Raw genomic sequence first — 13,638 nt, forward strand, 5'->3', positions numbered from 1 at the left:
TTTTTTTACTATTAATATAATTAAAAGTAAAAGTAATAATAATAAAAAGTAATCCAGAAATATTTATCCATAATATTAGTCAGAAATTTTTTAAGTTTATTTTAAATTTGTATGTCAAAAGAATTAAAGGGTATTTGAAGAAGATATCGATAATATTGAATCATGAAATGATAGAAAATATCTGCATTATACGTTAATGTTACTATTAACCTATCCGCTAAATTTAATACCACTTTTAAAAAGGAAAACGGTTTAATTATATACAATGTTTATATCCAATATTTTATCTCAACAATGAATTTTTCTTGTAATGTAATTTTCTAATCAAGTATTTCGTACTTAGTATCATTATATAATTTTAAATAAGTTAATATAATGTTGAACAATAACATTGTTCTAATATAAATATTATTTCAATTCTTAGATGAAAGTAATATTAAAATAAATGTATGAAGAAAAACGAATTGAAATATGTCACACTGAAACCATGTGAAGTAAGATAATCAAATAAATTCATAAAATGTTCTTTTTCTTATTTATTATCTTGTTTATGCATTCTGTATAGTCTCGTTTATTGTGTGTATTTTGCTTTTTATTTGCTTAGAAAAAAATTAGTGAAAAATTATTGATGAACTTTACAATCACAATTGAGCAGCTGCTACAATATTAGCTGTACAAAAACAGAAACAGCATTACAATTAATTACAAGCATTATATTATATATCAGAAGTGCATATTTTCGCGGATTATTTGTTACATGTAAATTTGATATTTTTTTTCGTTTGCTTTTCTCTTTTTTATTATAATACAATAACTTAAATAATTCTTTTCAAATATAACTTTCATATGATTTAGTGCAAAAAATACATAGATACTATCAACATCGTCATAAGTGATATTCATACTATCTCCAACTTTAAAATCATTGTTATTGTTAGTATTCATTGAGGAACATAACAATAAAATGTATATGTATACAACTAATATACGGAATTGATATTTATATTTAGTAAAATGTGTAATTCATATTTTCATAATGAATACATATGTTTCCAGGTAAATACATATGCTCTATTCATGACATCCTTCGATCAAAACTTTCGCTTTACTTTTTTCAGGAAAACCAGTTATGAATACTAATATTTTTACAAAAAATTAAACATTAAGTTTTTGTATATAATTTAATTAAAAGAAAAATGAAGTTTTCAATTTTTCCAATGTTTAAAAAATATGTACTTCCTTTTAGTGTCTTATCTTTACATGATTCTAATAATCTTATGAATTGAAAAAGAAATAAAAAGAAAAAGAGAACAAAGAAAGTTCATTTCAAAATCACGTAATGAAATGTGTTATTTAAGAATTTCTGTCTATATTTTTTTAACAGAACATATATTAAAATTATTTTCGAAAACAAAAATAAGTGACTGCAAGTTGCATGTTTATAACGAAACATTTGCAAGCATATACATGATTAAAATTACGGCTGTAGTTAGTCAAACTAGCTGTACAATCACGTTTAGGTTTACAAAATATTGCAATCTTCACAATTAGCATGTCCAGTCTTCGTAAATATTACTGCACATCGCATAAATTTCTTATGTATTATCGATTCATAGTAATTATTCGTCGATGTTGAAATACGCTCTAGAAAACATGTGACATCGTGAATAATACATACTCATTGTAAGAGCTACATTTGACGTATTTCTTTAAATTATATACTCAATCGATATAAATTACCGCTCCAATTGAACTGCAGCAATTTATTATTCTAATAGACTAACAGCTAATTAGCTCGAATTAAAATCATTAACTTGACCTATTTAAAGAGTTCTTTTAAAGTTTAAAACTCTTTCCTTTCTTTATTTTTTAATAATTGCAACAAACTATTCTCTTAGAAAAAGATTTATTTATTAAATAAATTGAATAAATTGCTCCATCTTTTTTCAACATTTAGTAACATTCTTAGGTATTGTGGAGCCATGGATTTAAACGTTTCGAAGAAAGACTATAATCACAGTTAAGAGAGGAGAAAATGTTGAATAAAAGATGATTCATAAATAATAAGAGATCTAGTAATAATATCGTGGCAAGTTATCGTGCGTAGAGTGTATGCAAAGAATAAAAAAAAAAGAACAAAGCTATGAAATGTTTAATAAAACAAAAACAAAGGCTTAATTAATGAAATGGTGAAATAACACTTTTCTTTAAACAACAACTTTTATCTTCCAATGCATTCCATATAGTTATGCTCATAGCACAGAGTGAATTCAACATTCACCACATTTGATGCATTCTTTTTCAGTTTTTTGTTATTTTAATTGAAACTGCTTCATTAATATGTTAGTCTACTGTTAGATATTTGCAAATTTCATAGAATCCCAGTAAAATATATAGGAAAAGATGTAGAGAACACACACAAAAAAGAATATACTCAAACATAAAAAGATCCAGGGTGTTTGGAAAGCAAATCGAAAATTTTATTTATGAATTATCTTGTAAGTATTTTATAATAATTTTTGTTATGCAACAATTTCGTACTATTTAATTACATTCCCCTTCAATTAAAGTATAATAAGCAACGAATCTATAAACAAGATGTTAATGTTTTGCTATTTTGCGAAGAAATATGAAGCAGGTTATAAAAAGTAATTGTATGCCTGCGTTTCAAACATCCTGAATATAATATAAAACAGGAATATGTAGACAATTCTTTTGTGATAATGGGCGTTAAGTATTACATCACGTAGAACAGTACATAATGTTTCTTTGGGTCTCATTATATTCAGCTACAAAGATTTTACATGGCAGGATCAAATAACCGAGATTTAAAAAAAAATTATACTTTTCTAAACTAATGCGCTATATTTATAAATATCTTACTGTTTCTTGACACAAAAGCATTTTTTTACTTAGTAATAAAATATGCTTTTAAATAAATTCTTACTCTTGATAGATATAAAAGCAATGAAAAACACTGCTTTCAAAAATATTTGTTAAATAACTGTCACTGAGTGACAAAATATTTACAAATTTCACAGATAGAATCCATTGTTGCAATATAGTGGAATCAATCATCAGTATATATGATTGATCCAGCCATTACGTAAAATCCCTGTCGATTCGAAAGGGAGAACTTCCATGATGTATAAAATATCATTGCATGTTCATTACAGTCTCTTAATCCATCGTATACAAAGCGTAGATTTACCTTTTGTTAACATGATCATAATATTAAAACCGCGCACTATCTGGTTGAAGAACCGAATACATAAACGCATTTCCAACCATCCTATGTCAAACGTCGCTTTCTTACTATAGAGTCGTATAAATTATATGAGTGGCTGCCTAATTTCATTCTTCTTCGTGTGATGAAAATTTAATTGTAAATTTTAATGGCCTTTTCGAGGTAGTTGATACGAGAGCGCTTTGGCGCTTTGTTGACGTGTTCTAGGCCGAGCCAAGGCCTAAGTGGCGATGTGCCTGCGTTTAAAAATGGATAAACTACAAAATTTATTTTTCATCAACGTCAATTTAAAGTTTTACTGTAAAATTATTCGCTACTTCACCTATTTTAATATTTTCTATCAAAACGTTATTGTATTTATGACGTTTGTATTTATATGCATGTGTGTGTGAGTGTATGTATTTTTTTTTTATTTGTATCTTTTTTATTTGAACACTTACTTTGATTTGGATGAATACGGAAATCTGCAAGGTCCATACAGTACTCTGGCGAGTCCATAATAAAGTGTGGTTTACCCATCGTCACCACCGCGAACTTAAACTTCAAAGTTTTTTTATGAATTCTCATAGAATATCAAATAAAATTAGATTAGGATGCCTACCTTTTCAAATTCTTTTTCTTGTACCCCCAACTTCTTCAATAGTCTTTCTTTCATCTTTGGGAAAGGCTCACCCTGTAAGCATATAAACGACGAAAATATAAACAATGTAAAATTATGAAATTAAAATATTTACTTGAAAAACATCTTTTCATATTTTAATACACTTACATGTTTGATTTTAAAGAAAAAGGGAATACCAAATGTTGAAAAAATATCCTTATGGAAATGGGCAACAGGAACCAACATTTCATCTTCTGCTAAATTTAACTCATCATTTGGAATTTCTTCTATCCTGTATAATTTTGTGCCAGATGTATTTAAATTATCTAAAGGTACATCTTCCCTTGGACCAGGCGAAAGTTTACTAGAATTAATTTCTAATATCCTTAATTTTCCAGATCCGTTTTCTGATAATTCTATTTGTTTTTTAGCTTCTTCCAGCAATGTTGCTACTGTTCCATTTTTGTTAGGATAAAGAATAATTTCCTTCTCTTCTTTAAGAGACGGACCAACCCATATACATTTGAACTGCTTTTTGTTTTCGAGTTCATTCACTCTAATACTAAGTTGCTGATAATATAACTTTTTTGCTTTAGGTTTACAATAAGAAACCAAATCTTTCAACGAACCTTCAAATGTGCATTTTAGTGGATGACCAGGTGAATCTTTGTAGCTGCAAATGTAATAAAAAATATTTGTATATATAATATAGACGCATAAAAGTATATAAAATTGTATAAAGTTATATATTATATATATTCTTACGTTTGACATTTAAAGAATTGCAAAAGATAAGGATCTGTACCAAGTCTCTGTGCCACAGCTCTTGCCATTTGGTCGTATGTCATTCTTAATGAAAGTTCCATTGTAAAACCAGTATCATTAGGAATTATTTTATCACAAAATGTAACTTCCACTCTATGAAATAGGTCTCTGAAATATAACAAAAATTTTTGTATAAAGATATTTGTATAAATATCAAATTTTACAAATGTTTCTCAACTTACTTGAAGTATTCTCTACATGTTGGAAGCTCATACATTTGATTGTCACCCTCTTTTTGGAAAACGATTATATCTCCATCCATTAATTCCTCAAGGACTTTCTCTAATGGTTCTGTTAAGTTGTCTATCTTTTCTACCAAGTTTGGTTTGATTTCTTCGTAAAGAGCCAATTCTGTATCAGGTGGGAAACCGGCTCTTTCATTTAAGATTGGTATAAGTTCCTCTGCACAAAACCGTGATAACAATTATTTTCCACTGTTATGAAGATATAAATCTATTATATTTTATACTATATAAATTTGTTTCTTAATCTCTGACAATAACATTATAGTAAAAAATGAAATTAAGGAAAGGAAATTATTTAAAATGAAACTTACGGACTTTAGCTGTGACAGGCATATAATGATGTCCACAGTAATGAATCTTCTTATTTTTGGGATCGTATAATTTAAAAAATAGCAGAACATCGGTGTCCTTATCGAAAGGTGGTAATGCTGTTAGATCAGAATCTGGAGGAACAAGTTCAACAAACACGTTCCAAACATTTGGGTTCTCCGCGCATTGGTAAATAGATTTTTGTAGGTCATTTTCTAATTCAATTGGCATTGGTCTACAAGTCTGGTTTGAACGCACATTCAATGGCCATAAACGAATTTGTTCTATTGGATATTTCTGTAGAAAAAAATCCCATAAAATTAATTATTTAAATTCTATAATCCTTCAATTTGATAAAATAGTTGTTTCACTTTTAAGTACAATTTTTTTAATCACCTACCGTGTTCGTAGATGATCACAATAATATAATATATAACCAATTAGTAGCACATATTATGAAGTCACACCAATATTTCAATATCAAATAATTAAAAATATCGATAAAATAAAATATCGATAGTAGCATACTTTAATACAATATGATGAGAGTAATAGCATGAAAAATTTGTCAACACTTACCAAGCTATCACTCAGCAATTCGAGAAACTCGTGCAAGGTACACTGCTTACGTACGCGAAATACACGATACAAAGCATGCTCTGGATCATATAAGTCATTCCCTTGGTGACCGTCAAAATTATCCTCAAGAAGGACGTTGACGGTTATATATAAGTATGCTTCTGTTCTTTCCTTTCTTCGTATTTGTTCCAGCCTCTTCTCCTCTTGCAGCCTCTCCACCAGCTAGACCAACAAAATTAAAATTATCCATATATGTACTAAATTCATCTCATTGGTAATTTTTCCTCATCTGTCTTCTAAAATTTAATCTTTTAGAAAAGCAGTGTGCTAGTATCATGCTTTTGAGATTCGAGAACAAATAGTATTCGAAACATCAAAAGAATGAATTTTGTTTTGTCCTTTATATAATTTTAATTTTGTTCATCTGCCGCAATACAGACTACTAAGTCAAACAATTACACAATGAAAATTATTCAGCTGTAAATGATGGTTTCATGTAACATACTTCAAATTAATCCAAACAATTAGAAAGTATATAAAATATATAAAATACTAATAAATTTTTACACAGGGATGATGTTTTAAATAACTAAATAATGATTTATGAAATTTTTGTTTTATAGTTCTATAAAATAAATTTTCTATTATCTTCGTTTTGTCTACTACATTTTGATTAAAATATAAAACATAATGTTATATTATATATTTCTTTGAAATCAAGAATTATACAATGTTAATAATTGATATTTGCAGATCTTAGACTATCATACCTGTGTGCTATGAATATTTACAAAAATACATGACCATCATTTATGCTAAATAATAAAAAGAATGTAATGTATAACTATAGTAGTGTGGAGATGCTTTACATATTGAATTACTGTCATGCGGATGTTTTAAATAATAATACAGCTACATTTTTAACAAGTAAAAAGTAAAAATGGTAACAAATTAACTAATATGATTTTTAGTGTTTGAAATTCTCTAGCATTCAACAGTTTATTCTATATTTTTTCATTCATTTTATGTTTAGGATAAAGAGTAAGTATATATTATATAATATATATATATTAATATATATATATATATAAATATTATATATTATACATACATACATATATATATATATATATATATATATATAGGTATTTTATAGTTATTATGAAATATTCACTTTGTTCATGAGGCATTGAATTTTTTCTATTTATTAATACGTAACAACAAATAAATAGATAGCATCTGTTGATGGTCATACTGACTATGAACATTGACAAAATTTAATGAATTAACGACTCGATTAATTGATTCAGACCTTATTACAAGGTTCAATATCCTAATTTTATTATTAACGTTGATTCAAAGTGTTAATTCATGAAAATCATAGATTTAATAATATAAATCACATTTCACCTCACTCACTAAACGATCTTCATTAAATAACAAATACACCTTAGAAGACGTATTAAGGAAGAAGCAGACATTAATAAATCCTACTTATTGTTCATTTTCTCTTTTTCCCACAGCATTATCTATTTCATGAGTTAAAACTCATTATTTTAAATCAGATTTTGAATAATTATCTCACTCTATTAACTAATAAGTCTTTCTTGCCTGTACTTTTGTTATAATTATTCACACATTTCAACCTATTCTGCGATATGTCTGTGCATTTGTTACCCAAAGCTTTAGAATACTACAATACAATTATTTTTTTAGGTATAATATCATACAATATTTATTACAATAAACATTTCAAACTGATTCTAAGGCTCACCACGATAATAGCCTAATAATCAGATTTTATGCCAACCCGATTTCAATTTTTGTATAGTACCTGAAGTGCAACGCGTACATTAATTATAGCTGTTTAACCTTCAATCAACTAATATATAATTAATATAAAATTTGTAAGTAACGAGAAAAATAAATTAAAAGAATCAACAAAGATCTAATTTTTACATGACTCAATCGTCCATACAAAAAAAATCCTCTGTCAAAAAGATTAAAATACGATCATTTGAATAAAACAAATCTCTATATAACATTAACTAATAAAAATCTATTGATAATATACATATTAGATAACTGTAATACAACATTTTATATTGATTAACTGTCATTTTCAAACCAAATATCTTTGCATGTAGACATCAATTCAATATAATGTAATGAAATATTTTCTCTTCTCCTTTCTTTTTTAAATATATAATAAATATCAGCAAAGTAATGCGCGCGTAACACTTTTAAGTCACATAAGAGTGACATATTACATACAACATGCTGTACCTGAAAATGGACACAATGTATACAATATCAACATTTGGTGATATAACAGCCTGTAGCTGATAACGCTATAAATTTCTGGTTATTAAAAAATATTAAGAGAAATTTTATAACAAATATTTGAAAATATATATATGTATGTATAGGTGCTAAAAAAAATATTAATTTATTAAATTTAATTTGTAGATATTATTTTCTGATTAATTCACATATCCAAAATATTGAATCTATTCAAATACGTTCCTATGTTATTAAACTTATTTCATTCTTGTATATAACTTGATGTAATGTTTTATGAATTTGATGATTTTATATGTTATGAGCTAATTAGCTCAAAACATATTTAAGAAATGGGAAGTTTTGTTGGAAAAGAATTCAACCAATTTGCAACTCTTTCCATCTCTTCAAAAATCATGAATATAGAGATTTGGATTTCGAGAATTTTGCGTGCACGGACGAAGAGTCGTAGTCTCTGTATGTGAGTCTTTGATTGAGTCAGTCGCGTCTTTGTCACGTTCATGGTCGCTCAACTCCTGGGAAAGCTCTCTTTGTAGGACGTTTCTGACCTCTTGAGGTATATCCTCTTCCTTGACTTCTTGTAGGACATTTTCCAGCTCAGAGTCCCTTATGTACACCAACATATAGGCGTTCGTACAATGTTTCACAGCTATAGACATATCCTCATCTTGACCACCATAATTGTGTTCAATAGCTTCTTGTTTCGTACACCTTGAGACGACATCATCGTCGAATTTGCACCACTGTTTCAGAATTGAGTATACACAATCAATGATATTTGCATATAATTATTTAAAATTATTTAAATAGAGAATGAGATTATGTTTAAAAGAAATACATGATTATTTCTAACTAAATTAGAATAAAATAATTAGAATAAAAAATGCACATACTTTTCCATCACCAGCTGGGTTGATAAATACAACATAATGCCCACCATGATTATCCCCACTGTGTACTAAGACTGCATGCAATGTATAATCTGCACTTGTTGCTTCTTTATTTTGTAAATATTTGCCAAGGCTTATTTTTTCGTAGAATTCAAACCTTAATGAAATTTAATGTATATATACATAAAGATCGCAAATATTATGAAAAATAGATTCTATGTATTAAGATTATAATTTTTTTGTTATTTCTTACCTATCATTAAATTTCACAGAACAATCTGTAACTGGATCATATTGAAATCGCATTAAATGTAAATGCAGCACTGGTGGAAATGATGAAAAGATAACACCCTTTTCTGCCTCTTGTAATCCATTCTCTCCCGCATCATATTTATTATCACCATCCAGACTTTCAGTACTCACATAATCATTAAAAGACTCATAAACTAAAGTTAATTTTTACATAATATAAAATTTTATAAATAATACGCAAAACATGAAATTTGTATGTATTTAATAAGAAATATTTCTTCATATACTTACTATTTTTCTTTCCTTTTATATTTAACTGTATATCATAGAAAGTTTCAACTCTAGTTGATTTGTAATCAATATTTTTACATTTGATAAATGAAACCATCTTTCCTTCAAATAATTTTGGCACTGTACCCTCTACACATGTACCTTTCATTTTACTTTCCAACTTGTCTAAAAGCTAAAGCAATTATTAGTAAATTGATAAATAAAGCTTAAAATACTACAGATTATTGTACATTAATTCCTTACCACTCGTAAAAATTCTTGTACATCATGTTGCATGAATGAATCCAATGTTTCCCAACCGAAGCTTTTGGTTAATTTTTTTGTACCTACTGGCTTATCAGAGAACTGTAATTCATGAAATACCCTTTGTAAAGCCAAAGCAACACTTTTGCTAGAATCATCACTTTCTGTTGGCATTTTGTAAACTGCTTTACGTAACTAGAAATATAAAAGATAAATACCTAAATATTTATATTACAATCACAAAAAGTTTAAGATCTAGAAAATAAAGGATATTAATTAGTTTCTAGTTTAAAAAATACAACAAAATTTATTTTACTTCTGTTAATCTGATAATTTCATAATATCCATCATTATCAATGTTTCTTTAGAAATTTGTATTAACATAATATACACAACATATACTGATACAAATGACAATTATAGTTAATATTTAAGTTTTGAAATACTCGAAATAAATGTATTAACCTACCTGATTCGTAAAATACAAAGTTTGAAGTAAAGAGTTCATATAGCATGTAGCACCTTGATTTTTTAAGCCTACAAATCCTGTATGCTTTTTACTATCCCAGCTGACACCATGTGGAGCATCAGCCATGACATGAACCTATTTAAAAAAAATTAATGTTATAAAAATAGCTATAAACGTGTATGTTTACAGAAAATATTTATGAAACAAATGGATCGAAACTTAATATTTATATAATATTTCATAAACCTCCTCAGAGAATTAAATTATAACATAACCAAAAAATTGGAAATTTTTAAAAATTTTTGATTGAAGATAGCCTAAAATAAAAGTAATGAATAACTATAAATTTTTACATTAAATTAAACAAAATATTTTTTATTACTCTTTGATTAAAAAAATCTAATATCACACTAACCTCAAGTGTAATAGAATCATCTTTAATAAAACCTTTATCAGGATCCAGGACATCCTGCCATGTCATAAAATGACTAAATCCCCAATCATTTTCTTTACTATAGAAGAGATGTTGAATTTCTAAAATAAGAATACAGAATCATAATATTAACTAAATTCAAAATTAAATGAAACAAAACAATCTTCAGTAAAAATAAAATATTAGTATATAAAAATATATACTAACTTCTACTAAATGGTTCCTGTCCTTCCTTACAAGAAAGTAATCGAAGATCTGCAACTGCATAACAACTCCACGACGATTCACTTTCTCCATTACATTGCAGAAAAAAACCAAGAGATTTCTGAGGAGCTCTATCTTGTGTCTGACTTGACCTTGGCATTATCATTATTTTCCATGGTAAATTACGAACATAACATGGAGGTGACAACTGGGTTTCTTTCATTTTAGAAAGATTTTCCACTGTATAACGAAATGTTGCTTCTGATCTTGCTTCATCTAAATAAAAAGATATTGAGATTTATAATTAATGATAATTAATGATATGCATTTAAATTTTTATAATTACAACTTACATCTCATTATAATATTCTTATTATAACTTATATTCATTATAACTTATTATAACTTTTATAACAACTTTTAATATATGTATCTATATACCACAATTTTTAAGTTCCCTTTAATTGATAATCGAATTTAATTACTCATAAAATTTAAGTAAGCTGTCACTGTTAGCAAACATTTATGCCTTTTATTAAGATTTTAATGCTAATATTGTGTTTAGTTTGTAAGAAAGGTGGCATCAATAAAATAAATTTCTTTTTAATATTTTTCTCCTACCTTCCTCCATTTCTTGATCTTGAACTATACAAGCTAATTCTGATTCTCCGTTCATAGGACTAGTATCATTACCATCTCCTCCACCATCATTTGGTGTTTCTAAAAGGTTAAGACATCTATTACTGCAAAATTTTTAAAAGCTGCTTTTTGAAAAAAGCTTTTATAATTTTAGCAATAAATTAGATGGATAACATTACATTTTACAATGAATTATGCGTTGTTTTGTATATAATATATAAATTTTTGACAGTATTTTTGTATTATATAAACAGTATCAAAGGAATGTTGTATATTTGAGCTGTTTGAATTGTAGATTATCCACAACACTAATATATAAAAATAAAAAATTTACTTAATGTTTTATAATAAACTTAAAAAAGTGATTTACAGAAAATCCATGTAATAATTTATACACATAAAACTTGATGAAAAATGCTGTGTCAAATTCCAGTCATTGTGTCATAATTAGAAAACAAATGAATGTTTTCATCAAATGAAGATCTGCTTATAACTATATATTTATAAGTTGTTAAAAAGAATATATATACATTCACTAACTTAACATTAAGTGTTTAAAGTATTTATATAGATATGTAAAGAAACAAAAAATAATAGTACATTTAAAATATATTTAGAATCTTACTTTTCTTTGTTAAGTTAATATAATTTGCGTGATTATATACAACATACATACTATATTGTCATGCGCGCGCGCGCGCGCGTCTCTCTCTCTGTGTGTGTGTGTGTGTGTGTGTGTGCGCGCGCGCGCACGCGCGTGTGTGTGTTACGTATTATACATATATATTAGATACATATCCCATTGCTATAATGAAAATTTTAATAAACATCAACACACTTTAATTCTTTTTGAATATATAAACTGCATGACTATGCAACAAACTAATCAAGTAGTATAGAATCAAAACTATCTCAAATGTAGCATAATATAACACAAATTATCGAAATCATATAAATATGTCACATATTTTTAACTCTAAAACCAACATAACTTTTATCTTATATTCTAATTAACGCTATTTATGACTAAAATACGTACAAGCGTAAAAAAGTTCACTGTAAAATGTTCGTATCAACATATAAAGTTCGAAATAATTTCCCATAACCTTTAATGGCAAAAATCAAAACATATGAAACTAATAGAAAAAACTAGAAAAATTTCAATGAAGTGAAACAGATGAAGGTAACCCGTACCTCCTTCTTGTGTATCCATTTCCTCGACTTCATTGACCTGAACCGGTGCCAGGTTGAGCTGTTTAAGATTTTCCTGATCGTTAACGTGGTTCATCGCAATGCCGATATTGATGGTCGTCTTGATTGCGCCGGGAACCTCGGAGGCGGCTTCCGCCGTCGAGGTTACTTCTGAAGTTAATTTAACTGATGCAACTGCAGACGAGTTTCGAGTAAAAATGGACTGTTGTCGTTCGACGGGCTGATTATTCTCGTCAGGGACGGAAGATTTTTGCTCGAGCGAATGTTGCTGATTTAGTTGTTCGATTCCAATTGCAACCGGGCTCGCGTCACTACTACGACTCGAGAACGACGTCCTTTTGCCACTCGACAATGGTTGATATTTACTTGCGATGAGACCAATTTCTGCAGCTCTCAAGTGCCCCCGCTTTTTCGGGGGACGCCCACAGCATATATTCCACCCTTGCGAGATATCCTCGTAATTTCTACGTTGTCTCTGCTCTTGTCGCCACGACTATTTCTCTCCTTATTCTCGAATCTATCTTCCTCGCACTTTTCACTTTGTACCACCTCGCTCTTTCTCGACCGATCCGAGAAACGGTTTCCGCACCGCGGGACCGGCGCGCTACTAATCGTCAAACTTACGTACTTCTTGCAAACCACCAATCTACTATATTTCGATCTTACTATTTCATCCAGCCTCTGGCAACGATCACCTTTACAACCAAATCTTTCGTACAGTGTTTCCAGCTTTTTAACCTGATCACTGATACACTCAGCTGATCTTTTCACGGACGAAGCAGGACGATCTGCTTCGATGATAGTCTTTCAGACCTCTTTTACGCGAAAATAAACAAAATGGCGACAAACCACACTGTTCTACTGCCTGCCTGTCTGTTCTGCATACAATTCATACAAG

The 13,638-nt window shown here is 28.3% G+C and overlaps 1 protein-coding gene across 4 annotated transcripts; it reads right to left on the minus strand.

Moving 5' to 3' along the window:
- Window positions 1-521: 521 nt before the first annotated feature.
- Window positions 522-13,232, minus strand: LOC100650609 (ubiquitin carboxyl-terminal hydrolase 7). 4 transcript variants are annotated; one of them, XM_012313461.3, is made up of 18 exons: window positions 12,723-13,232; window positions 11,511-11,609; window positions 10,893-11,165; window positions 10,668-10,786; window positions 10,253-10,387; window positions 9,784-9,978; window positions 9,541-9,712; window positions 9,251-9,443; window positions 9,001-9,154; window positions 8,656-8,850; window positions 5,807-6,028; window positions 5,230-5,524; window positions 4,856-5,075; window positions 4,614-4,781; window positions 4,017-4,521; window positions 3,849-3,920; window positions 3,688-3,787; window positions 522-3,504 (listed from the first exon to the last, which is right to left on the minus strand). In XM_012313461.3, the coding sequence occupies exons 1-18, from the start codon at window positions 12,814-12,816 to the stop codon at window positions 3,380-3,382; spliced, it is 3,336 nt and encodes a 1,111-aa protein (XP_012168851.1). In that variant the 5' UTR covers window positions 12,817-13,232; the 3' UTR covers window positions 522-3,379. The 4 variants fall into 4 exon arrangements, with proteins under 4 accessions (XP_012168851.1, XP_012168854.1, XP_012168852.1 ...); XM_012313464.3 differs by having other exon boundaries at window positions 522-3,483; window positions 3,688-3,781; window positions 12,723-12,967; XM_012313462.3 differs by having other exon boundaries at window positions 3,688-3,781; window positions 12,723-12,967.
- Between the last annotated feature and the right edge of the window lie 406 nt (window positions 13,233-13,638).

The sequence above is a fragment of the Bombus terrestris genome, chromosome 11 (genome assembly GCF_910591885.1).
Source record: "Bombus terrestris chromosome 11, iyBomTerr1.2, whole genome shotgun sequence".
In the NCBI taxonomy this organism is placed as follows: Eukaryota; Metazoa; Arthropoda; class Insecta; order Hymenoptera; family Apidae; genus Bombus; species Bombus terrestris.

What these genes read in the sequence shown, in the direction of transcription:
- LOC100650609 (XM_012313461.3), bottom strand. Translation starts at nt 12,816, where the DNA reads ATGAACCACGTTAACGATCAGGAAAATCTTAAACAGCTCAACCTGGCA. An exon ending in AGATCAAGAAATGGAGGAAG is followed by an intron (nt 11,166 to 11,510) that starts GTAGGAGAAAAA and finishes CTTTTTATTTAG; the next exon opens with ATGAAGCAAGATCAGAAGCA. An exon ending in TTTTCTTTAAAATCAAACAT is followed by an intron (nt 3,921 to 4,016) that starts GTAAGTGTATTA and finishes ATATGCTTACAG; the next exon opens with GGTGAGCCTTTCCCAAAGAT.